This window comes from Phyllobates terribilis, unplaced genomic scaffold, assembly GCF_046119375.1.
Source record: "Phyllobates terribilis strain yellow unplaced genomic scaffold, ASM4611937v1 Scaffold_10__3_contigs__length_209671492, whole genome shotgun sequence".
Classification (NCBI taxonomy): domain Eukaryota; kingdom Metazoa; phylum Chordata; class Amphibia; order Anura; family Dendrobatidae; genus Phyllobates; species Phyllobates terribilis.
The window spans coordinates 126,103,313-126,130,090 of NW_027362770.1; the positions used below are offsets into that span (position 1 = coordinate 126,103,313).

Consider the following 26,778-nt stretch of genomic DNA (forward strand, 5'->3'; position numbering starts at 1 on the left):
GGACATGTAATCTTGTTTCGCCACTACACAGAAGGTCTGAATTTTGACCATTTCTGGCATATTCTCTATGATTATCTAAACACTACAAACAACTGTGTGCTAAAATTGCCTTTAATGGGAACAAGGATCAAAAACGTGGAGGGCAACCACCGGGAACATGAAGTACCGGCATTGTATAGCATTAAAACACAACCAAGGCTGGAAAGCTTCACCCCATCCTGATGGCTGTTTCTAAAGAAGCAAGTTATTAACCATGTTACTGAAAGGACGGATGTAAAATGGTAGAATACAAGGACTAGATCAGGGGTCTCAAACACGCGGCCCGCAGGCACAGACCCCTTGACGATCCCGACCTGGTCCAGGAGGAGCCGCCGACAGCAGCGCTTAATTGCCACACAGAGACTGTCTCCCAGCACTGCATTTCCAATGCCAGCCGCTGGCCAATCAGAGGCCAGCAGCTGATATCTGCGTGTCGGCGCAGCGAGTATGACGTCATTGCCATATGCAGATGTCAGCTGCTGGCCTCTGATTGGCCGGCGGCTGACATTGAAAATTCTGTGCTGGGAGACAGTCTCTGTGCGGCAATGCAGCGCTGCTGTCGGCGGCTCCTCCTGGACCAGGTCGGGATCGTCAAGGGGTCTGACTCTGTGGTGCCTGCGGGCCACATCTGCAGGAAGGCCGCCGAGGGAACGGAGAATCAGCTTTTTTTTTTCTATTTTATGTGTGTGAAGAACAGCACAGGGGGCACATAGCCACAAGAGGGGACCTGGATGGGGCACATAGCCACAAGATGGGGACCTGGATGGGGCACAGAGCCACAAGATGGGGACCTGGATGGGGCACATAGCCTCAAGATGGGGACCTGGATGGGGCACATAGCCACAAGATGGGGACCTGGATGGGGAACATTGCCACAGGATGGGGACCTGGATGGGGCACATAGCCCCAAGATGGGGACCTGGATGGGGCACATTAGTACAAGATGGGCGCCAGGATGGGGCACGTTGCCACAGGATGGGGACCTGGATGGGGCACATAGCCACAAGATGGGGACCTGGATGGGGCACAGAGCCACAAGATGGGGACCTGGATGGGGCACAGAGCCACAAGATGGGGACCTGGATGGGGCACATTAGTACAAGATGGGCGCCAGGAAGTGGCACGTTGCCACAGGATGGGGACCTGGATGGGGCACATAGCCACAAGATGGGGACCTGGATGGGGCACATAGCCACAAGATGGGGACCTGGATGGGGCACAGAGCCACAAGATGGGGACCTGGATGGGGCACAGAGCCACAAGATGGGGACCTGGATGGGGCACAGAGCCACAAGATGGGGACCTGGATGGGGCACAGAGCCACAAGATGGGGACCTGGATGGGGCACATAGCCACAAGATGGGGACCTGGATGGGGCACATAGCCACAAGATGGGGACCTGGATGGGGCACATTGCCACAGGATGGGGACCTGGATGGGGCACATTGCCACAGGATGGGGACCTGGATGGGGCACATTAGTACAAGATGGGCGCCAGGATGGGGCACGTTGCCACAGGATGGGGACCTGGATGGGGCACATTAGTACAAGATGGGCGCCAGGATGGGGCACAGAGCCACAGGATGGGGACCTGGATGGGGCACATAGCCACAAGATGGGGACCTGGATGGGGCACAGAGCCACAAGATGGGGACCTGGATGGGGCACAGAGCCACAAGATGGGGACCTGGATGGGGCACAGAGCCACAAGATGGGGACCTGGATGGGGCACAGAGCCACAAGATGGGGACCTGGATGGCGCACAGAGCCACAAGATGGGGACCTGGATGGGGCACAGAGCCACAAGATGGGGACCTGGATGGGGCACAGAGCCACAAGATGGGGACCTGGATGGGGCACAGAGCCACAAGATGGGGACCTGGATGGGGCACAGAGCCACAAGATGGGGACCAGAGCCACAAGATGGGGACCTGGATGGGGAACATTGCCACAGGATGGGGACCTGGATGGGGCACATAGCCCCAAGATGGGGACCTGGATGAGGCACATTAGTACAAGATGGGCGCCAGGATGGGGAACGTTGCCACAGGATGGGGACCTGGATGGGGCACATAGCCACAGGATGGGGACCTGGATGGGGCACATTAGTACAAGATGGGGACTTGGATGGGGAACATTACTACAAGATGTTTTCCATTATTACTATATGATGCTAATTGTAAGACAATATTACTGTATGTGGCCAATTGGGGGAAATAAAATTGTAAAAAAAATAAAAAATAAAATAAAGCATGAAAAAATATTGGGCACTAAAAATGCTGTTTTATATGTAAACTAAAGTAAACACAAAAAAGTGCACGTTTATTATCACCACATCCATAACGACCCAAGCCATAAAAAAATAAACACGACAAAAATGTTCAAAAGGTGTATACAAAAAAAATGGTATCACTAAAAATGTCACATTGAACAAAGAATGCGGCCCCCCAAATTCAAATTTTTTCCATGTGCGGCCCATATACCCAGCCGAGTTTGAGACCCCTGGACTAGATCTTGGTATGATGATAAAGCCTAATAGTTTTCACATGATATTGATCAAGGTTAAAGCTACAATATTCGGGGAGAAACATTAAAATTCTATTTTTTGGTTCAGTGTATGTATAGATTGGGTAGTGGAAATCCCCCTTAGAAAAAAAAAAGAGAGAACTTGGAACATTCATCTGTGCATAGCTTCTGGTGTCCAAAGGTAAGGGTGATGAAGTGACCTTTTCTCGTGTTACCACCCCCTTACCAATAAGGTAGGGTATGAACGTTTTGATTGTCACATTTTGTCTTTTACCATTTCTATTGAATAGCAATATGAGCTTCCCTGCAACTAACCATGCAGGGACTAATACGTTTTCTTGGATCGCAGAGATCTAGATATAAAGGGGTTGTCCGGCCTTAGGCTAACAGTCACTCTGCACGCTGTGAGGATTCTTCAGTAGCAGGAGGGGAAGGCACGTGTCCACATATATACGATTTGCATACATGCGGTCACACGCAGACTTACATTGCCGACTCTAGTTTGAATGTGGCAGGAAGTAGGCAAATTGCATACATGCGGTCACATGACCACTCTTGGCACTAGAGAATCCTCACAGTGCGGGCGATTTCAGGATTCACAAGGATGCAGTCACATAGGGTGACTGCAGACTTGTATCTAAAGGCCGGACAACCCCTTTAATGCCGCTAAATATGTGTATGCAACGTGTGAACAAGCTCTAGAGATGCCAATAACACTAATTTCACAATGTGCCAAGCATCTATGTTCAAAAAATATATTGGACACAGTGGGTATAATATGCTGTATCTTTTGTTAAGTCAATTTTTAGTAAGAAAATTATGCCGGCAACAAACGGGTTACAAGTTAGGACCCACTTAAAACTGAATTCTCACATTTTCAAAATGCATTAGAGGCTTCTATAGAGATTTTTTTAGTAGTTCTCTGTGGGTAATATACTTTAGTATTGCAGCTGAAAAGAAACTTTACAAAGATCTGAAGGCTGAAACCTCTGTAGGACTTGACCAAGCTAAATTCCTCATTCCGCATACTTACTTGCATGGCAGGACGCGCACAATGTCATTCTGCTTGTAGCTCTCGATACAGACAGCGCAGTGGTCGAAATCTGGGTCTGTTTCCTGCATGAGATAGAACAGGGTGACATCTTTAACATGTGCAAATCTCACTTAAAAAAAAAAAAAAAAACACCATACACCACGGCACAGATGTAAAATGAGTCAACATCTTGCTGTATTATTTCCAGACATTGCATAGCTAACACTTAAAGACAATCTGTCATCTCTCCTGACATGTCTGTTTTAGTAAGTAATTGTATTCTACATGAGAACAGATCAGGTATCTTTTCTTAGAACTGTGCAATATGCCTTTCCTCTATTTATCCAATTGGAAATTTATAAATAAACTGACAAGTGGGTGTTTCCAATTGGGGGTGTGTCCCTGCACACTGTCCAATCAGTGCAGGCAGTGTCAGACTGTGCAGTGATGCGGGTGTTTGACAAGATGAATGATAACACCCAGTTCTCATTTGATTCATAATTATTCAGGAGGTTATACGAAAAGATGCTTCTGGGTTGTATTTACTATAACGGACATATCAGATGTGATGTAAAGTCCTCAACCCCTTACAGATGGAACTAATTTTGGTTTTCCAGGCTTGTAGGTCAAGTCTGCAGTCACTATTTGTGACTGCAGACTTGTGAATCCTCACAGTGCGCACAGTAAGCACTGTCCGGATTCTCCTGTGCAGGAAGTGGGCGGTTATGTAACCGAAAGTATGCATACTTGGAGCCACATTCCAAGTAGACGTGCCAGACCTCACTGAATTCAGCTGTACTGAGCGAGGTTGCACACATCTAGTTGGCACGTGACTGCATGTATGCAAATTGCTACTTGCGGTCACGCGCCTTCCCACTCCCAGTGTTCTCACCGGAGAATCCTGACAGTGCGCACACTGCACGCTGTAAGAATTCACACATCTGCAGTCACAGAGTGCCTGTAGACTTGAACACCAAACCTGGACAACTCCTTTAAATAGAACCTGTCACCAGGTTTTCCCCTTATAAAGTATGGTCACTGTCATTAAGGTCTCTTTTATAACATACTAGAATGTTGTAAAAAAAAGTCCCCAATCCCCTCTGCAGATCCCAAAAAAGACCTTTTATTATGCTCACAGATGGCACAGTCTGGTCCAATGGGCGTCTCTGATCTTGATCCTTCCCAGCGGGGTAGAGAGAAGGCCGCTTGCGCAAGAGCTGTGTGGATGATGTAGGGCACGTCATCCACATAATACAGAGGAGGAGGACTGTGACTGAAAGAAGAGAGGAGGTGCCGGATCACGACCAGAAATGCCCATCAGACCGGACCACGCCAGGCGGGAATATAATCAAAGGTCTTTTTTGGGATCTGCAGAGTGGATTGGGGACTTTTTTTTTTTTACAGCATTCTAGTATGCTGTAAAAGAAGCCTTCATGGTGCTGGCCATACTTTATATGGTGAATAACTGGTGAAAGGTTCCCTTTAATTATCAAGCCCCCAATTTTTCTATCCTGACGTGTCACTTTATGTGGTAATAATTCACATATTTCAGTGATTCGGAGACTGTTTTCTCATGACACTCTGTACTTTGTTAGTATTACAATTAGGTTGATACATTTTGCATTTTATCTATGACAATATCTGAATTTGACAACATTTTATATAAAAATGTTCAATCTTTTAATTTTAGACCCTTATTACACATAATCATACCACGCAAAAAAAAAAAAAGTTACAGGGGTTGTCTGTGACTGCAGACTTCTGGATCCTTACAGCAGGTAACACCTGAGAATCCTATAAGTCTGCCTGCAGACTTATCAGAAGAAAGGACAGCCCCTTTAATAAACAACATTTACACGTCTACTTTACGTCATCAACATTTTCAAACATCCTTTAATTGTGTTGGCATGTTAGAAGGGTTTAAACTTTAGCTGCAATTTCTAATTATTTTTTTTTTCCACGGAAATTTATAAAACGGATCTATTTAGTTATGAAGTAAAGTGCCTATATATTGAAAAACCCCACAAAAGTGATATGATTTTAAAAACTGCATCCCTCAAATTATCGAAAATTGCTGTTAGGAAGTTTGTTAACGTCACTAAAGTGGAATGCAAAATTTTTTAAAATTTACCGGTACATTTTTTCAACAAAAAAAAGCTTTACCTGGCCTCAGGTTGCAATAGCAACCTTCAGTTATCGCGGGGATAAAAAGGGAGCCCGCACCCTCTATTAACCATCTAGATTCTACTAACAGCAGCATCCAAATGGTTGAACAGCCACAGTCAGAGCATTTTTCCCCAATTGGGGGAGAGCAATATATTTATTTCTAAGCACCGTAAGAAGGTGTATAGATCAATAAGGGGTCACGTTAATTAAATTTAGACAAATCAACTTTCTTCATAAGTTTCCTGTGCCTAAAAGCAATCGCTTTTGACTGCAGCACCGAATCAGTTAACTACCAGCAGATGAAAAGTAGTTCTTGGTGACAGCAGGGTGCTGTGATACCTCTGTGGATGACCGGCTCAATCTTTGCATGTTAACTAAAAGCTCTCCAATGAAATTAGGTGGTGTTATCGACAAATGTGAAGTACAAAGGCAAGGGCATCAGAAACCACTGCAGGAACTGTATTAGCAGGCAGTCAATACTTCATGTGGACACATCTGATGGGGTTGCAGTGACGAATGATGGGCGTTTGCTGCTTTTTCTCTCTAACATGGGAGGAAGCTTGTTATTCAGTTGCACAATTATTTTTTAATGCTTAATTAAGGGACATTACTTATTTTAACCACTGGAGTGCCAGCAATGTTTTTAAGGCTGACTCCACACAACCGTGAAACACAGACAGTGTTCAGATTGCAATACACGACAATAGCAGGAGGAGATGTCAGCGGGGATGGTTATTACTGCACTGTGGCTGCATTTTTTATTCCTTGAAGTGTTTGGGTGCAATGTTTTTTATAGTGCAGAAAAGCTTTGATTTTACACTTAAAAATGAAAGTGTTTTTACATGTGTATTTTCAGGCTACGTACAAAAGCCTCTAGACTAAAAAAAGCACCAAATCTAACATCAAACCTGGATAAAGTGCATATAGTATGGCACTTCAAACAAATCCATAATGAACAACTACTGCCCTATATAGCTAGTGAAGAGAAACCAAGAGATCCATAAATATAAAAACAATAATTTTATTTCATGAATATCTAAAATAAATAAAGCTAAAAAACAGAGTGCCCAATAAGGGGACAAGCTCCTAACAAAGGGTCCAAAAGTAATATAGGCTCAATAATTATTGCTTAGTATAAGAGAGTAAACTAATATGCACTAACTCCCATTAACATCCATTCTCACATGTAAATAAACAGCCTTAAAAGGTATAAAGGATGTTATAGATCCAATACTGGGCTAAAAATGACCCTAAGTGTAGATCCACATAAATAATATCTACAACACCTATAGCTAGCCGTAATAGAAATGGTAGTAATAGAAGGCAAGTGCTGGACTCACAATGAGTACCTGGTATGTAAAGGGTGCCAAAAGAGGAGCCAGGAAAGACAGTCAGAGACCTGGAGTAGGACGCCGTCCCCCTTGTGTAGTGTAAACTATCAAAATATGTTTAGTATTCACATATATCTACCGGTTATTTATAAAATATCAATAAATACAACAAAAATGGGTAATAAATATATAAAGTGCCCTGAGTGTATGGTAACAGTGTACACTAGACACTCCTGGATTAATAAAGTGACTATAATAAAGTGCCTGAATGCAAATATCAGAGAAAAAAAACATTGTAATTAATTTAACCCCTTACTAGCATAAAAGATAGCCCTATCCTTCGTTCAATAAAGACACTATGGCTACGTAACTAAAAAAGATAGCAACAGGTCTAATAAGTCCAATTATATTGGCGATACATGCTTGTTTACACACACGTTTGAATGTATCTACCCATGTACATATCCATACACACACACATGAATGTGGATAGACATACACACATACACATGAAAACACATCCAAAAGAGACAACCTAAATCTACGACCCCCTTAAGTCGTTCTCTAATTCCATCTTTTTTTAGATGGAGAAGATGGTATCATTTCAAAAAAAATATTGGATAACATTCGAGACTGCCAACATTCTACTTAATCCCTAAATTACACAAAACCCTAAGGACCCACCAGGATGTCCGATCGTAGCAAGTAATGGAGGACTGTGTGAGACAATTTAGGACATAGTTGACTATTTTTTGAAACCTTTGGTATCCATTTTGACGTCTTTCATTAAAGACGCTACAGCAGCCTTGCAAAGAATTGACCAACTCTATTTGGACAGTAACATGATTATGGTCACGGCTGATGTAGAGTCTTCATACACGTCAATAAGACATAAAGATGGTTTAACGGCAGTGGCATGGTTTTTAGAGATGAGAAATCTGGATGGCCTATGATCTCATACTTACCTTGTTGGAATTTTTACTCTACCATAATGCGTTTATTTTTAACAAAACAATTTTTCTTCAAGAACAAGGTACAGCAATGGGGGCATAATGTGTCCCCTCCTATGCTAACCTCTTTTTCGGAGGATGAGAGTGCAATATTTTCCAGGGAGACTCAATTCAAGCTATGAATAACCTACATAATTGGATGTGATATATCGATGACGTTCTTTTCTTTTGGAATGGTACCGTCAGAGAACTAGAAGACTTGATGTGTAAAAACAATAACAATGATATTAACATCAAGCTCACTTTTAAATTCGGCAGAACATTGGATTTCCTGGATATAAAAATAATGGCATCTTCAGATAGACACCTGCATACGGACGTATACATGAAACAGACAGCGACCAATTCCTTTTCGATGGCAGACTCTTCACACCCGAAGGCAACCATTAGAGGTATACCAATTGGACAATTCCTCTGAGTAAGAAGAATCTGCTCAGAATCTACAACATTTGAGTCCCAGGCTACTGATCTAGCGAGATGTTTTCAAGACAGAAAATACAATAAGAGATTTATCAAACGAGGATACATGAAGGCAAAGAAGTCCTCTAAGAACGAGTTACTCTATGGATCTTCCAAACAGAAAAAAACAAGACGACAACCAGGTACGATTTATTTCTACCTACAACAGTCAGTGGCAGGAACTTACTTTCATTATTGCAAAGCATTCTAATGTCAGATCCCATCCTTCAACGAGTGCTGCCGGCTTCTCATTCTTTTGTGGCTAGACGTGCAGCTAACTTAAAAGATCCTTTGGTCCAGTCACTATGACCACTGCAGGAATAAAACAACTAGACCACAGGGCTCTCCTGGGTTCTTTCCATGTGGTCTTTATAAAGGCTGCCTTAATTTCGTAAAAACCTCCACCTTCTGCAACTGGGATAACTCACGTGTTTGGGACATCAAAAAACATCTACGTTACTTATCAAAAGCAGTTATTTACCATGCCACATGCCAATGTCAGAAAATATATGTGGGCATAACCACTAGAAAACTTAAAATTAGAATAAGGGAGCACGTGAGGGACATAGAAAAAGCCCGATCAGTAGAAGACCATGTCCAATTAAAAACATTGCCAAGACACTTCAAATACATAGTTTTTAAGATTGAAGGAACACTAAGTCCATCTAGTTCAACCCATAGCCTAACATAATTCCATAACTCTAATTCCAGAGGCCTGATTGTTAAGGCCATTGATCAAGTGGACCTGGGCTCTCGTGGAGGTGATGTTGGCAAGATCCTTGCCCAACTTGAATGTAAGTGGATCTACCATTTGGGCACTATTAATCCACGTGGACTTAATGAAAATATTGGGTTCGCAGCATTTTTGTAGCGGTAGCTATTATTTTATTTTTGTTATCCAACATGTATCAGCTTTAGCTGTATCTTTTTATGGGTGGGGGGGAATTTTGTATGTCTTTATTTATAGTTTTATTGTACTTGTATGTGATTTGTTTTATTGTTTGTGTCTTCTATCTTTATCTTTTTGTTTAGCTATTTATATCTGCTATTGCCTTACCTGCTGAATTTGGGGAGGAAGAATTATGTCAACTATGCTAATCAACAATGGACATAGAAAATGTCGTATTCTTCCTTTGGACTATTTATAGGAAGCTTTATTTGGCATTTGGAATGGACATTATCCTTTCATGTGATGTTATATTTAAACAGTAATTATTGTTCTAAAAACATGGAATCTGAGAATGACTTATATGGCATTTAGAATGGGCATTATCCCTTCATGTTATGTTATATTTAAACAGTAATTATTGTTCTAAAAAAAGATGGAATTAGAGAACGACTTAAGGGGGTCGTAGATTTAGGTTGTCTCGTTTGGATGTGTTTTCATGTGTATGTGTGTATGTCTATCAACATTCATGTGTATGTGGATGGACATGTACATGGGTAGATACATTCAAACGTGTGTGTAAACAAGCATGTATCGCCAATATAATTGGACTTATTAGAACTGTTGCTATCTTTTTTAATTACGTAGCCATAATGTCTTTATTGAACGAAGGATAGGGCTATCTTTTATGCTAGTATGGGGTTAAATTAATTACAACGTTTTTTTCCCCTGATATTTGCACTCAGGCACTTTATTATAGTCACTTTATTAATCCAGGAGTGTCTAGTGTACACTGTTACCATACACTTAGGGCACTTTATATATTTATTACCCGTTCTTAGTGTATTTATTGATATTTCATAAATAACCTGTAGACGTATATGCAAACACTAAACATATTTTGATAGTTACACTAATAATGCAAATATGCACCTTATTTCTTTATTGCCAATTTAGTGAATTTTTTTTCTTCAGATATACAGTACAGACCAAAACTTTGGACACACCTTCTCATTTAAAGATTTTTCTGTATTTTCATGACTATGAAAATTGTACATTCACACTGAAGGCATCAAAACTATGAATTAACACATGTGGAATTATATACTTAACAAAAAAGTGTGAAACAACTGAAAATATGTCTTATATTCTAGGTTCTTCAAAGTAGCCACCTTTTGCTTTGATGACTGCTTTGCACACTCTTGGCATTCTCTTGATGAGCTTCAAGAGGTAGTCACCGGAAATAGTCTTCCAACAATCTTGAAGGAGTTCCCAGAGATGCTTAGCACTTGTTGGCCCTTTTGCCTTCACTCTGCGGTCCAGCTCACCCCAAACCATCTCGATTGGGTTCAGATCTGGTGACTGTGGAGGCCAGGTCATCTGGCATAGCACCCTATCACTCTCCTTCTTGGTCAAATAGCCCTTACACAGCCTGGAGGTATGTTTGGGGTCATTGTCCTGTTGAAAAATAAATGATGGTCCAACTAAACGCAAACCGGATGGAATAGCATGCCGCTGCAAGATGCTGTGGTAGCCATGCTGGTTCAGTATGCCTTCAATTTTGAATAAATCCCCGACAGTGTCACCAGCAAAGCACCCCCACACCATCACACCTCCTCCTCCATGCTTCACGGTGGGAACCAGGCATGTAGAGTCCATCCGTTCACCTTTTCTGCGTCACACAAAGACACGGTGGTTGGAACCAAAGATCTCAAATTTGGACTCATCAGACCAAAGCACAGATTTCCACTGGTCTAATGTCCATTCCTTGTGTTCTTTAGCCCAAACAAGTCTCTTCTGCTTGTTGCCTGTCCTTAGCAGTGGTTTCCTAGCAGCTATTTTACCATGAAGGACGGCTGCATAAAGTCTCCTCTTAACAGTTGTTGAAGAGATGTGTCTGCTGCTAGAACTCTGTGTGGCATTGACCTGGTCTCTAATCTGAACTGCTGTTAACCTGCGATTTCTGAGGCTGGTGACTCGGATAAACTTATCCTCAGAAGCAGAGGTGACTCTTGGTCTTCCTTTCCTGGGGCGGTCCTCATGTTAGCCAGTTTCTTTGTAGCGCTGGATGGTTTTTGCAACTGCACTTGGTGACACTTTCAAAGTTTGCCCAATTTTTGAGACTGACTGACCTTCATTTCTTAAAGCAATGATGGCCACTCGTTTTTTCTTTACTTAGAATTTGTATTATGGCAAGAAAAAAGCAGCTAACAGTCTATTCAGTAGGACTATCAGCTGTGTATCCACCTGACTTCTGCACAACACAACTGATGGTCCCAACCCCATTTATAAGGCAAGAAATCCCACTCATTAAACCTGACAGGGCACACCTGTGAAGTGAAAACCATTTCCGGTGACTACCTCTTGAAGCTCATCAAGAGAATGCCAAGTGTGTGCAAAGCAGTCATCAAAGCAAAAGGTGGCTACTTTGAAGAACCTAGAATATAAGACATATTTTCAGTTGTTTCACACTTTTTTGTTAAGTATATAATTCTACATGTGTTAATTCATAGTTTTGATGCCTTCAGTGTGAATGTACAATTTTCAAAGTCATGAAAATACAGAAAAATCTTTAAATGAGAAGGTGTGTCCAAACTTTTGGTCTGTACTGTATATTTACACATAATAGAGATATATTTGGTTATCACCAAGTACATAACGGCTTACACTTTGAGCAATATATATGTAACACTTTTCACTTCAATGCATAGTCGCTGTATTGCTTGACTTATTGTTATCTTGAGTAGCTGTTTTCTCTATATATAAATAATGGATTTCACATATACAGCACTAATTATATAATATCTGAAAATATAAAAATAACAAAACAAAAATATATACATACACTTTACTTTTTACACTGTCACTTTATTCTATTAAAATGTATTATTCAGTCATCATGCAGTTGTGATTACACTATTAATGCAAGTTCCACACATCATTTCTTCACCTTCTCTTCATATGCACCTTAATTATGCATGCCCTGTAGCATTATAAATTGTGTTAGGCCGTTGTAGTGGTTCTCACTTTATCTTTGTCTTTTCCTGTTGTGTTTCTATGGCCTGATCCATTAGTCTAATTACGAGGACCCTCTCGTACAGTGTGTGTGTTATCTTCTAAATCTGGCCATTCCCTCCTTCCCATTGAGATTCTCTTTAGCCAGTTATAGTGATAGAATTCACTCTGTGTCGTACTGGACTGTGCGCATGCGTACTCTGCTCCTACCCCGCAGGCTTCCGGGAGCGCTCAGATCTGACCACGTGTGTTCCAGCATGTGGGCCAGTGAGCATTTCTGCCGGAAGCCTCTCTTACAATGGGGAGGAGCGGACACGTCATGCGCCGACAAGGTCCGGTAGGTATCACACATTCCTCATCCTCTGCGGGCACGCTGATAGGCTATAACATCATATAAAAAGACATCCACCCCTCACCCTGAAACGCCCCAGGAAGAAGCAAGCGGGCGAAACGCGCGTCGGGGTGAAGGGGGACGGCATCCTACCCCAGGTCTCTGACTGTCTTTCCTGGCTCCTCTTTTGGCACCATTTACATACCAGGTACTCATTATGATTCCAACACTTGCCTTCTATTACTACCATTTCTATTACGGCTAGCTATAGGTGTTGTAGATATTATTTATATGGATCTACACTTAGGGTCATTTTTAGCCCAGTATTGGATCTATAACATCCTTTATACCTTTTAAGGCTGTTTATTTACATGTGAGAATGGATGTTAATGGGAGTTAATGAACATTAGTTTACTCTCCTATAATAAAAACAATAATTGTTGAGCCTATATTACTTTTGGACCCTTTGTTAGGAGCTTGTCTCCTTATTGGGCATGCTGATTTTTAGCTTTATATGTTTTTAATATTGTATGTATTTATTTTAGCTATTCATGAAATAAAATTATTGTTTTTATATTTATGGATCTCTGTTTCTCTGCAATAGCTATATAGGGCAGTAGTTGTACGTTATAAAAAAGCACCAAATGTAAAGAGTTCAGTAGTGTCTTTAGAAGCACACGGGGCGCAGTTTTCAAGAAATCACATATTTGCTTGGACAGTTAAAGAGCAGAATTTCTGTTCAAATAAACACCAGAAAAAATGAAGCATTAACACTACATGTGAACACAGCCTAAATCTCCCAGTAGCATGGATGTTATTTTATGAAAATGTTCCCCTTGCTGCGTCTAAAAACAATGTACTGTTTGTTGGTGCTTTCTTTTCTTTATAGGCTTCTATGTAGAGTTTGGGGAAAAAAAAAACGCATGTAAAAAAATAAATGCTGTCGCATTTTTATAAACTATAAAAACCACATTAAAAAAGCTGCTTCACATCTGCACCAAAAATGCATCAAATAAGGGGGAAAGCATAAAAGAAACACAGCAAAAATATAATCAGAGAGGATTGTCACTGCATCATGTGGTGCGGACGCCTGCAGAAAACATGCAGAAAAAAAAGCAGTAGAAAAAACACAGCATTTAAGCTACATGAAAATACTGTCTCAGCATTGCATTTTTATTACATTTTTCATGGGTTAAATGTTTTTTTTTTCTGTATTTACCGATAGTCATAAATAACCTGAATGCTATTTTGTGTGGGTTGTTACAATTACAGGGACACGAAATATGTCTGTTATTTGTTAATTTGTTATATTATTTAAAAAAAAAAGTACAGTAAAAATTACATTATAGTTATTGTTTTTCATTATTTTTTAGTTATCTTATAAGGAGAAAAATATCTGATCTTTTTTCCCCTCTAGAATACAGAAACATAGAAATGCACTGCAATATACAGATGCATCTCTATGTACCAATATAATTTGCCTGAGGGTTCAGAGCCTTCAATGCAGCTTCAAGAATACAAAATTCTCTGCTGCTACTCAGTGGTGGCTATGGCTCATAGCTTTAGAAAAGAAAATAGCATTTTTGTAATTGTTTCTTTAATAAAATGTAACAATATTATAGGAAGAAAAGATTCTGACTTCTTTTCCCTGTAGAATGCAGATACTTAGAGATACACTGCTATACACAGATGTATTTCTATGTTCCAGTATAATTTGCCTGTGGGTTCACAATCTGGAATGCAGATTCAAATACAAAATTCTCCATTACTGATCAATCCAAGCTGTCACTCATAGATTTAGCTACTGCCTGCAATGATAGAGGTCATGGGTTTGATTCCTGGGAAACCAGATCACAAGAGAAGAAGAGAATTGTTTATTTCATTTATGTAAGTGCAGGACAGAGATGCAAGCCCCGCTCCCGAAGAGGAGCTACAGAGAGATGAAGACACCGGAGAGAAGAGATAGGAGTGTGGAAGTCGGGACAAAGCCCTGACCTGATGCGCAGCGGGACAGTTCCCTCAAATCAGGACAGTTCTGCTGAATCTGGGACCGTTGGGAGCTATGCCCACTAGATACTGCGATCACAGCATAGTCCATGTTTCCTTTCGGCCCAACATACATAGTTGCAGCTTTAGCGAAGATATGTCAGCACTTGCTGATCATAGAGGTCTGACAGCAAAGACCCTCAGCAATGGATAGAATAAAGGGGGGTTTAGCACTCTATAAAGAACCAAGTTGAGCGGCAAATACATATCCTGCTTTTACAGGAATACACTCTGCCCTTAAACAGAGCAATAGCTAGCCTTTCTTTCATCTGGATCAAAGGTTCAGTCTGCAACCCCAAGCCCTGTATGTGCATAGTCTAGCCAACACTAACAGGACTGCTGGTGTTTTCCCTGACACTCAGTACCAAGTGCACATGAGCACACAAATCTTTCCCTTGGCTTAACGGTATAGTAAAAGAGGACAATCTAGTTAAGACATTAAAGGAAATTTGTCTCCAGGTTTTTGCTACGTAATCTGAGAGCAGCGTAATCAGAGACCCCGATTCCAGTGATGTGTCACTTGCTGGTCTGCATGCAGTCATTTCCATACAATCGCTGTTTTTTCTGCTGTAGATCTAGCAGTGCTCAGAAACCTGAGTAATGTGTAACCCCGCCCACACCACTGACTGGTAGCATTCTTTGTGTGCTGTATATTGGCGGAAAGCTGACAATCAGTGGTGGAGGCGGGGTTACACAAAGCAGTTGACTAGAAGGCATGAGACACCTAGTCCTGTAATGATAATCTCATGCTGATTAAACAACAATCTAGTAAGTGACACATAGCTGGAATCAGGGTCTCTGTCCCTACGTCAAGCTGCTCTCATATTTCCTAACAAAAACCTGCTGACAGATTCTCTTTAATGCATTACTGCTAGGATCAGCTGCACCAAGAACAGGCCACATTGGGACCCATGCTCCGCCACCAACTGTATACGCTTTTACTGGGACAACATCTTTAAGTGTGTAGCTTATAAAATGCACTACACTTAGTATTTCATGATCGGTACATGTGGAATAAAAATCCGCTTTTGGGAATTTTTCACCATTAGTGGCATTGTGTTACCTTCCTGTCATTGACTATGCTAAGATCAATGGTAATGTATCTAGGGTCAGCACATAGCATGAAGGGTTCACCATAAGATCTAATAAGCAGACATTGGAATTGAGAATGGCACAATTACATTGAAAGATATGGGATCCAGGCCAAATCCCATATTCATGAGGTTCATCTGTGAGGTCTTCACCCTTTTTATGTCTAAATTTTGGAGAAAAAATGGTTGTGGCTTTCTTTTTCAAACATTATTGTTACCAACAGCACAATTTTGTGTACCAAACTACCTAACCTTTCTCACCCGCGCCTTTCTTCCACTTAGAAATCAGCACACTTGTATCTCCGCTCCAGATGTGTCTTTATACAAGTCTTTAAATTGTAAATCACAGAAGCCTTCATTTACTCTTGGAAGATTTTGTTTGATAACATAATTAAGATTTATTTGCAACTGTAAAGGGAACGCCAGGAGAGCGCCGTTTCCTCGTAAGTATAGGCAGGTAAGTGTATGCAAAACCGTTTACGCACCAAGAAATTGCTGCCATTTTAATACAAAGCTTCTGTGGTCTTCCCAATTACCATTCTGCTTTGCCATTAGGAAAGATTGATGTCATGTAAAATACAATTATGAACTGTGCTTAGTACAATAGCAAACACTGTATGTAAACTAATTATATTTGTGGCTTAAAAAAAGTCTTAAAAGGGAATCTGTCACCAGGTTTTTGCTATGTCATTTGAGAGCACCGTGATACAGGTGCTGAGAGCCTGATGCCAGTGATGTGTCACTTGCAAGGCTGTGAGCTTTGGTTTCAGTAAAATCAGTGTTTTATCAGCAGGAGATTATCACTCAGGAGAAGCTGCCTTCTAGTCCAACCAGCTTTCTGTAATAAGAGAAAGCAGCCAATCAGTGGTGTGGGCGGGGTTACACAGGGTCAACATTCCGAGTTCTGCTAGATCTTCAGCAGAGAAAACTGTGATTTCATCACAACTGCTGCACACAGTAAACTTAGTGACACATCGCTGGAATCAGGGTCTCTGCCTCTACATCATGCTGTTCTCAGATTACATAGCAAAATATGCTGACAGATTCCCTTTAAGAATGGGACCCCATAGTGTAGCTACCACTCGTAGTGTAGTCCCACTGTCTCGTGGTCCTTAATTTGCGATAACACCACATACTTGTGTTCTTATTGAGTATTGCTAAGGCAGCAAACTGTAGCATGTGAACAGAGCCCTTGCTATGTCCTAAATAAGACAGTGGTTTAAATCTGTGCTTCACCAAGCTATTAAGAAGCTGCAACTGCCAGTGTGCATAGACACGCTGGAGACGTAGCTTCACACAGCCATTGAGCCACAGATTGGAGACTGCTGGCCTGGAACAAATAGATCCTACCATAGAAGACTATCAGGATATGCTGGGAGTTGTAGTCTTGCCACAGGTTGGGGATTACAAATTTAATTGCTCATTTAGATAAGCCAATACTCAGCAAACTACAGTTCATAGGAACAACCGTCCACGACTGTTAGCCCATCTGAACACATGCGTTCTGTGCCCCATGAAGTGTAAACAGGCCATTAAACAAACAATCGCTGATCTTCCAAATGGCCAGAAGGCTGTCATATAACAGCCAGGATCAGCTCATGGCAAATGGGCCATTATGTCACAATTAAGCCAAATCATCAAAACTAATAGTGCATGCTGAGAGATGTAGTCTCACAACATATGGGGAGTCACACTTTGGGACAACTCAACGTAATTCCCACTATTAAAGGCAATCTGTCACCAGGTTTTTGCTACCCTATCTGAGAGCAGCATAATATAGGGGCGGACACACTGATTCCAGTGATCTATAACTTACTGGGCTGCACATTGTATTTTCAGAAAATGTTTTATCTGCTGCAGATCTACCAGTACTCTAAATGCTTTGCTCATTCACAACACTAATTTACAGCCTTCTGTTTACACTGTGCATAGGCAGAAAGCTGTCAATCAGTGGTGGGGGCGGGGTTATACAGAGCTCATAAATATGGAGGACTACTACAGCAAGCAGTCCAGTAAGAGATGCATCGTTGGAATCAGGGTCTCAATCTCTATATTTTGCTGCTCTCAGAAAAGGTGGCAAAAACCTGGTGACAGATACCTTTAAAGGGAACCTGTCACCAGAAAACGCTATTTACCTGCAGATATCGAGTTAATCTGCAGGTTTTAGTAGCGTTACTAACCTGCCCGGCACCTGCATGTAACCGAACGCTGAGGGGCCGCCGGTTCAGTCATTGCTCTGAGAATACAGAGCGACAGCTGTAACCGAGCCCCCGGCCCTGACTGACAGCCGGCTGCAGTGCAGAGCCATCACCATGACTGAAACCCAAATGCGGCCAGGGGAATAAAGTTCATTTTTTCCTCACAGCATTCGGCTACGTGCAGGCGCCAGCAAAGTTAGTTACACTATTAACCTACAGAATTACTCCATATCTGCAGGTTAATAGTGTTTTTTCTGGTGACAGGTTCCCTTTAAAGACTATCAGGATCTGCAGGGAGTTGTAGGATTGCAAAATGGCATAGACTACAAGTCTAAGGCCACGTTCACACATTCAGTATTTTACATCAGTATTTTTAAGCCAAAATCAGGAGTGAGAAAAAAAACAGAAGTGGTGACGTGTTTCTATTATACTTTTCCTCTGATTGTTCCACTCCTGGTTCTGGCTTAGAAATACTGATATAAAATACTGACCATCTACTGAACAAGTGAATGTGGCCTAAGGACACAAGTAGGTTACACCAAAGACCAAGTTCATGCTAAAAAGGCAAAGTTTGGAGACTACAAATACATTTACACTGCACGATCATAAATGAGCATCCCTAGGAACGCTCATTTCACAATAAACATGTAGTCTTAACAGGTTGCTGATCTTCAAAACTCTTTTTTGATGAGTGAAATTATATTTTTGTTTGCAGAAAACATTATCTTTCTCGGCAGCGCTTTGTCCAGTGTAAACTGGAATTGTGCTGCCGAGATCAATGGTAGTCGATCGACAAGTGTGCAAACATGTAGCCGATCGGTGGTTGTTTAATGCTACGTGTGATGAAACAGTTTCTTATCTTAAATTAGCCAGACATCTAGATTTGTTAAGCCAAGAGAAATACACTATTGTGTTTGTGTTGACTTGTGAATCTGTGTGTTTTTCTTTGGCTGGTTAAGAAAGACATACTATTATGTGTATAAACTGGAATGTTGACTTCTCTTGGTTTTGAAACAATAATGTTTATTAATATGCTAATTACATATTATACTAAAGCCAGCTAGATGTTGGTTTACAAGAGCTCCCTGCTATACCAACTATGTAAATTGATTAAATGCTCAAACAATGAGACCTGAGCCCTGTGGAATAATACCCTCCCTAATCCTTGCCATGCGGATGTGTACTTGGAAGGACAATTGTAACTACTTAAGGGACATATGCTTCTGTAGCAGTCAGAATGGAAAGAGAGACTTGACAAAAATAATCAAACAATCATACAGACTCTTCAAGACATCAGCTTGGTAGCATGGCTCGATCGAGAGAGAAACAGATTTGGATTGTACATGATTCCGGCCTAAGGGTACACAGCCCTAGCTGGAAGGATACAGCTCTGCTCCACTGACCATAAGATAACCCATGAATACATTTGGGGAGACCAGGTTGGGACGATGAGGTCACCTGGCCCTATGGATATATTGTTTGGGGTTGCCAGGTGGGACCCTCCGGAGACATTCGGAGACGTCAGATTGGGAACAGCCGGTCATCTGGCCCCATGGAAACTCTCGGAGAAGCCAGAGTGGGACCCTCGGGTCTCCTGACTTTGTACCTCAATGGACTGCTAGCTTCCTAAGCTTGCCGATAAATCCTCTCTGTGGGGGCCCGCCAAAAGCGAGGGGCCACTGGCTGAGGTAGTTGGTCCTGCAAGTCCCAAAGTCGCAGCTGCTCTATTCCCATTGGGCTAGCGAAAGGGTGAGGACTGTGTAATTTTGCACCATCTTGGGTATTTGAGGGGACTGTTCTATGTGTTTATTGTCTGTTTGGTGGCTCAATAAAGTATTGCCACACTGTTTTACCCTCCCCCTGTGTTGTCTGAGTGGTATTACGCTCATGGAAGACCCCGTGTCTTCACACTACACATTGCACAGTGTAAATGAACGTGACAAGTAAGTCCCTCCATCAAAAGACTGAGTACATGCTTTGAGATGTAGTTTTTCAGCTTGGGAGCCAGAAGGTGGAAGACGGCAAATGTAAGGAAACAAGTCCGCTAGGTCTCATCATTGAATTTACTCACTGAGATTACAGATCCATCATCACGAGGACTGACCAGATCTGCTTACATGTTGGCACCAACACTTTCGCTGCTAAATCCGGTATCCATTTCCTTACTGATAACCTCAGAGGAGCCGGGTATAGATTAAAAATGATCACATTGCTATATCGATGATGACTGAAAGTCTGTGGTTCCTGGGTAAATAGTTCCTATTTCTCTGACTTTGCGAATGCAGAGTATATGATGCCCTACACTGGCATAAAACAGCAACTTGGTAATGGTAAAGTGAATGGCGACTGTAGATTTATTTCTGACGTCGCCATGTACCGCTCAGTATGTTAACTACTCCTACGGGAGATATTTATGTACAATGACGTCCAGGCAGTTAATTGTAATGTAACCACTGTCCTATACAGGATACAGCTGACTCACACGGCCAGACGTGACCTGACACAGTCACTGGATGCAAGAAGAAACGTGTGGGAAGATAAACACATTTTGGGATACAGCTCAGATTCTTCTACTAAAAAAGAAAAAGAAAAACAAAGAAAAAAAAATTGCATATTAAAAAGAATCTGTCAGGCGATTTTTGTTCCGTAATTCGAGAGCAGCATGATGTAGAGGCTGAGTATAGCGATGTGTCACTTACTAGGCTGTGTGTTGTTGTTACAATAAAATCATTGTTTTACAGGAGATTATCACTAGGACTAGGCATCTTGTGCCTCCTGGTCCAACCCACCCCCAGCACTGATTAGCAGCTTTCTGTCAATATAGAGTATAGACAGAAAGCTGCCAATCAGTGGTGTGGGGGGGGGGGGGGAGATTATACCGGGCTTAGCATTCAGAGCACTGCTAGATCTACAGCAGAGAAAACTGATTTTATGACAACTGCTGCACCCAGTAAACTAAGCGATACAACACTGGAGTCAGGGTCTCTTTCCCTACATCATGCTGCTCTCAGGTGAGGTAGCAACAACCTGGTGATATAATCCCTTTAGTGTGATTAACTCCACTGATTTGCCCAGATAATGACACATCCGTATCGCCTCCCCTGAATCTTAATTGCCTATTTAAAAGTTTACTGTTGCTGCTCTCCCCTCCTTAAAGGGATCTTGTACTGGAGAAAGATCTTTTTGAATATGACAAAAGGGAGTGTCAGGAGATTACTTGCCTAATAAACCAATACCTGCCCATTTAGTACACAAACAATAACTGACATTTTCATTATTTTCCCATAAATCCATAGTACACATGAAAATAAGAAACCTTTTAATATATCTAATTGTAGAAATATGCTTCTTTCACCACCGGGACTGATCAATAACATTCCCAGGTAAAGTATGTCTTCAGACTTTCCCATTACTGAGATATAGGAGACGACAGTTGTTCCTCATAAAGTTCTATGGAGAAGTGTAACTGTCGTTTCAGGAAACCTTACAGTAGAATGTGTCTTCCTCTAGCTCCTCCCTCCCATCTCCATAGAATTTTAAAAGCACCAACTGTCACCTCCTACATCAGTAATGAGGAAATATGTCTTCACTGAATACAGATTTTACTCATGAGATGAGTGAAAGATCTATTCAGCAGGAGAAAGACGCAGATTTCTCTGATTAGACATATTACAAAGTTGATTAATTTCATGTGTATTATTGATCTATGTAATAAAAATTAAAACCACGGTTATTCTCTAATTTGCCTAAAGAGTAAAAGTTATTTTTTCCGTCAAAAGCAACTCCATTTCGACAAGGAATGTATGTTTTCATATCTCTTTAGATGTATTACCCAGCGATGGTATTAGTTTAGTAGAAAGAAATCTGCTGGCAGACTCCCTTTAATCAAGCTGTGAGCCCCACTGGCAGACACGGACTGATGCGAGACTCACTGGCAGACACGGACTGATGCGAGACTCACTGGCAGACATGGACTGATGCGAGACTCACTGGCAGACATGGACTGATGCGAGACTCACTGGCAGACATGGACTGATGCGAGACTCACTGGCAGACATGGACTGATGCGAGACTCACTGGCAGACATGGACTGATGCGAGACTCACTGGCAGACACGGACTGATGCGAGACTCACTGGCAGACATGGACTGATGTGAGACTCACTGGCAGACATGGACTGATGCGAGACTCCACGGATAATGGCGCCAAACAATCTAAAAAGAAAGGTGCTCTCTTCATAATTAGTTTAAAATTGACATATTGGTGTATTTGTATTCTGGGGAGGAGAAAAAAAAAAGTGCATTTTTTTTTCTATCTGACCACATTCTCATAGCCATCATCATATTTCCATAACCCATGAACTTCTTAGAGTGATTTACAGAGACAAAATAAAGTTCAATCCTACGCCCCTGACATAAAACCTTGGCGGTTTATGAGCGCTCGCTCCTCCATGTGTTTTGGAAAGAAGGTTTTACTATATATAGACTTGTCAGACCATAAATAAAGAAGCTAACAAGTACAGGGAGGCTCGGGGCTCGGAGCAGCTGATTTCTGGAGTTTTATAATGTGTTATATGTAAAAATAAGGAGGCACCCAACAAGTTTTCCGTCAGCTAATAAAAGGTGTAAAAGTGCTGAAAAGTCGTCGCTATATTACAAATTCAAAGTAAAACAAAAAAAAGTTTCTTAAAGAGTTGTCGGCCCTTGAAAAAAAAAATATTTTTTTTTAATTTACCTATTAGAATGAGAGAGTTCCCGGGATTATGATAGGTGTGAGTTTGACCACTTGGAAGCCCCAGCGTTACAGAGAACAAAATCCCACGTGCATGGAGCAGTAGAGAATGAGATGGCGAGAATTGATTTCCAGGACCAGGTCCATTGGCCATGATCTGTGGCGGGCGGGAGTCCTGAGACTTATCACTTACCCTCCAGGCATCCGCGGCTCTGCTGTTGATTAGCCAGCTTGGCGCGATATCACAGGTGCGTCATGTTGCAACGATGATGATGAGCAAGGCAGGATAACTTACAGAAAATGGCATCAGGGAGGAGGCAGGTCACAAGGCTCCGGTCAGATGGCCTCAGATTACGGACGTAGCAGCTAGACTGGGTCTTACGAATTGCTAGTAGGGAACATGTATGACCACCGCTTGTATAGGCAGTAAATGAAGTGGTGATCATGCATACAAACTATTGCTCCATTCTCAAGAGGAACATGCTCTCAAAACCGGACAGGGTCCCAGAGGTCATACCTTCAAAAATATGGAGGAAGGTGCTCCGGTCATAACTCGCATCTATAAGGCAGAGTGGACAAAGAAAGTCTCTCGCTCTGGAGGACCCATCACGTCCATGCATTACACAGATTTCAATAGGCGCCATGAAATACATAATTTCCCCTGTGGCGCTGACCACACTCTTCGGTTACCCCTTTCCACACCAGGATTTAGATCCTGCACTTGATGTTCACAATTACACTATGGTACTAGACACTTGAGGTCACGTGCCCACTTCCGGGACCCGAGAATCCTCACAGCGGGCAGTAACTGCAGATATGTACACCAAGGCCGGACAACCCCTTTAAATTGCATGGTCTCCGGTTGGGGTGTAGCTGGCTTTATCGGAAATCTCTTGCTCCCCTGTCTACCAAGGCCACTAATCAAACATAAAAAGGACTATTTATTCTATGATATATAGTGCCCAATACATCATTTGTAGATGTTTTTTTAGTCCCTTTTTTTTATTTTTTTTTTAATGGTATTCAATGATTTTATTTGCGCCACATTCTTCAGCCTGGCGTACGCAGTTCATGAATTTTACACAGAGTAAAATAATGTTTTTTTTTCTGTCTTTAAAGACTTCATGGTGCAAAAAGGTCACAAAAATTGCTGACGTACATAGTATCACTCCAAGATTGGACTGGAGTACAGATGTGACAAATTTTGCAACTTTTGTTAAAAGTTTCAAACAAAAACATCTGGAAACCCTTAACTCCTCCCACAAAGTCAATCTTAAAAAAACAGGAGAACACATAAAATGGACTTTAAAGGTATGTTCACACTAGACATTTTTTCACCGTTTTTTTCTGCAGGAAAGAAGCTGCGTCAAAAACGCAGGTTTTGGTGCGTTTTTCAAGATCCTAAAGTTCAGCTTTGCTTCCACCACAGACGCATGAACACAGATCATCAATGCAAGACATATGTGAAACCATATTAACCAGAATTTCAAATGTAACAGTGGGGGAGGTGAATTGTTCACGAATAGTTTACCTAAGACATTGACAGAGCATTGAGTTTGGAGGACACTTTTTACTTTCACACTATGGTTTACCATTGAGTTGATCAGCGATTATGCAATTTCACACCTCTGTGGAACAAAGGGATTGTTCAATCTCATACCTAGCTCAGCCAATGTTAACATTGTACACATCACTAATTTAAATAAACTATCCTAATGCAAACTGACATCTCAGGTGACCAAGACAAGATGGTAAAATCTAAAAAATAAATGAGTTTCACATACTGCTGTACTTGCTTTTTTTCACTAAAAACGCAGCAAAGCCTGAAAGCTATGTTCACACTAGGCGTTTTTTCACCACCCATTACTTTCAATGGATAAAAAACGCTGAAAGAAGTGACATGCTCTATTGTGCAAAAAAAAACATGCAAAGCACAAAGTATAGATGACACAAAAACCAATGTGTGTGCATGAGATTTCTGAAATCTCAGACTTTGCTGTTACAGTAAAACACAGCTGAAAATTTGCATAAAAAAAACGCCTAGTGTGAACATGGCGTAAAAAGGCGAAAATGGAAAGGTGAATTTGCAATGAAAAAAAAACGTGCAAAATATCAAAAACTTGATTCGTCTCCCTATAATTCTGCCAGCAGGAGCACATATCCTACTTTTAGGTGAACGCTCAGGCCAGAGAAGAGGTGTGTGCTTCATAGGGGGAAACCACAGAGAAATACTACTTTTTTTCCTATGGCCACCAGTGACATGTGAGGACAGAGGGGAAAGGATCGGAGACGTTTTTCCCTTGACTAATGTGATCTTCATGGGATGTGAAGAGCTAAATAAATCCTGCATTTGGTGCAAGGATGGGGTTAATCCTGTACGATTTTCTACTGTTTCACTACAGCATTTGTTGAAGTGTCTGTGGGTTTTGTACATAAATTTTACATTTCGGCAGGTGACACCGTATACTGCTGTGTGGTGTCTATGACCAGACAGCACAGTAAATGTGCTTATTAGCATGGTAGGAGACAACTAGGCCAGGCTCGGATTTCACGGCCATTGCTTTAAAAATAGCAACATCACAAGAGACTGAGCTATTAAATAAACCGATTTTTTAAGCGTTCGGGTTTTGCGAGAGAATTACAGGACACACATTGTATAATCTGTTGCCGAACTATAAAGCATGCAGATAAAGTGCTCAAAGACCCCCAGCTCCTCGACCTGGCTTACAATGCGTCAGCTGAAGAGAGGTGAAGCATGGAGGATTATCGTAGTATATGGCGGGAATTCAGAGTCCTCCACAGCCTACCCTAGAGTGGAAGGACAGGTGTTGACTTCATGAGACGACCCCTTTAATACGACAGAGCGCTAAATAGCTTAAAGGGAATCTGTAAATAGGATTTCACCCTGAAACTATTTTTATGCGCATGTAACAATTTCAAAGACAAGTCAAGAAATACCTTCACTTGAACCAGTCCTTTCCTCCTGCTTGACTGAGAGCTGTCAGTCAAGCAGGAGGCGGGGAATAGAGCTGGAGTGACACAGGCTTCAGATCTACCATAGTCCTTCAGTCTCATTTCCATATCAATTCAAATGCTGATTTCTCAATAATGGAGGAATGGACTGGCCATGTAAAGGTATTGATGGACTTGTCTTTGAAAGAACTACATGTGCATATAATGTGGTATGTGAAATCATGCTGACAGATTGCCTTTAAAAATTGCAAAATGTTCTCTTTCTACGGCCCAAGGCATGTTGTTGGTCTTCGGCTGATGTACTTTGGCACCTCTATGACGCACCAACTCCTCATCAAGTGACCTCATGTCAGCACCAATTGTGCAACCAGAGATCAGATGCAGGGTCCCAAGATGGAAGATGAGGCCTGGGGACATGTGGTGTGGAACACATGGGTGCTGGAGATTTTTAGGGCATTTAAAAAAATGAGCATTTACGGATCCTCTTGCCCTGCTTTATCTAGAAGTTTTTAAGCATGTGCAAATCATATTCATTTTTCTCTACATCTAAGGCATACATGTCAAACTCAGGGTGATTACGGTATATTTGGCCCACGACACAAGAACCACCATCCCCATGTGAGGCCATTATTCTGTATGGAGGACTTTGTGGGGCCCATTATACTGTATACAAGGCAATGTGGGGCCCATTATACTGTATGGAGGACTATGTGGGGCCCATTATTCTGTATGGAGGACTATGCGGGGCCCATTATTCTGTATGGAGGACTATGTGAGGCCCATTATTCTGTATGGAGGACTATGTGAGGCCCATTATTCTGTATGGAGGATTATGTGGGGCCCATTATTCAGTATAGAGCACTATGTGGGGCCCATTATACTGTATAGAGCACTATGTGGGGCACATATTCTGTATGGAGGACTATGTGGGGCACATATTCTG

At 41.7% G+C, this 26,778-nt stretch overlaps 1 protein-coding gene across 2 annotated transcripts in view; it reads right to left on the reverse strand.

Annotated features, from left to right (window-relative positions):
• Positions 1-26,778, reverse strand: part of RNF130 (ring finger protein 130) — a 261,704-nt gene that overhangs the window by 82,064 nt on the left and 152,862 nt on the right. For both annotated transcript variants that reach the window (XM_073649772.1, XM_073649771.1), the window contains exon 5: positions 3,599-3,681. In XM_073649772.1, the coding sequence (XP_073505873.1) occupies positions 3,599-3,681 (83 nt within the window). The remainder of the gene's footprint in view (positions 1-3,598; positions 3,682-26,778) is intronic.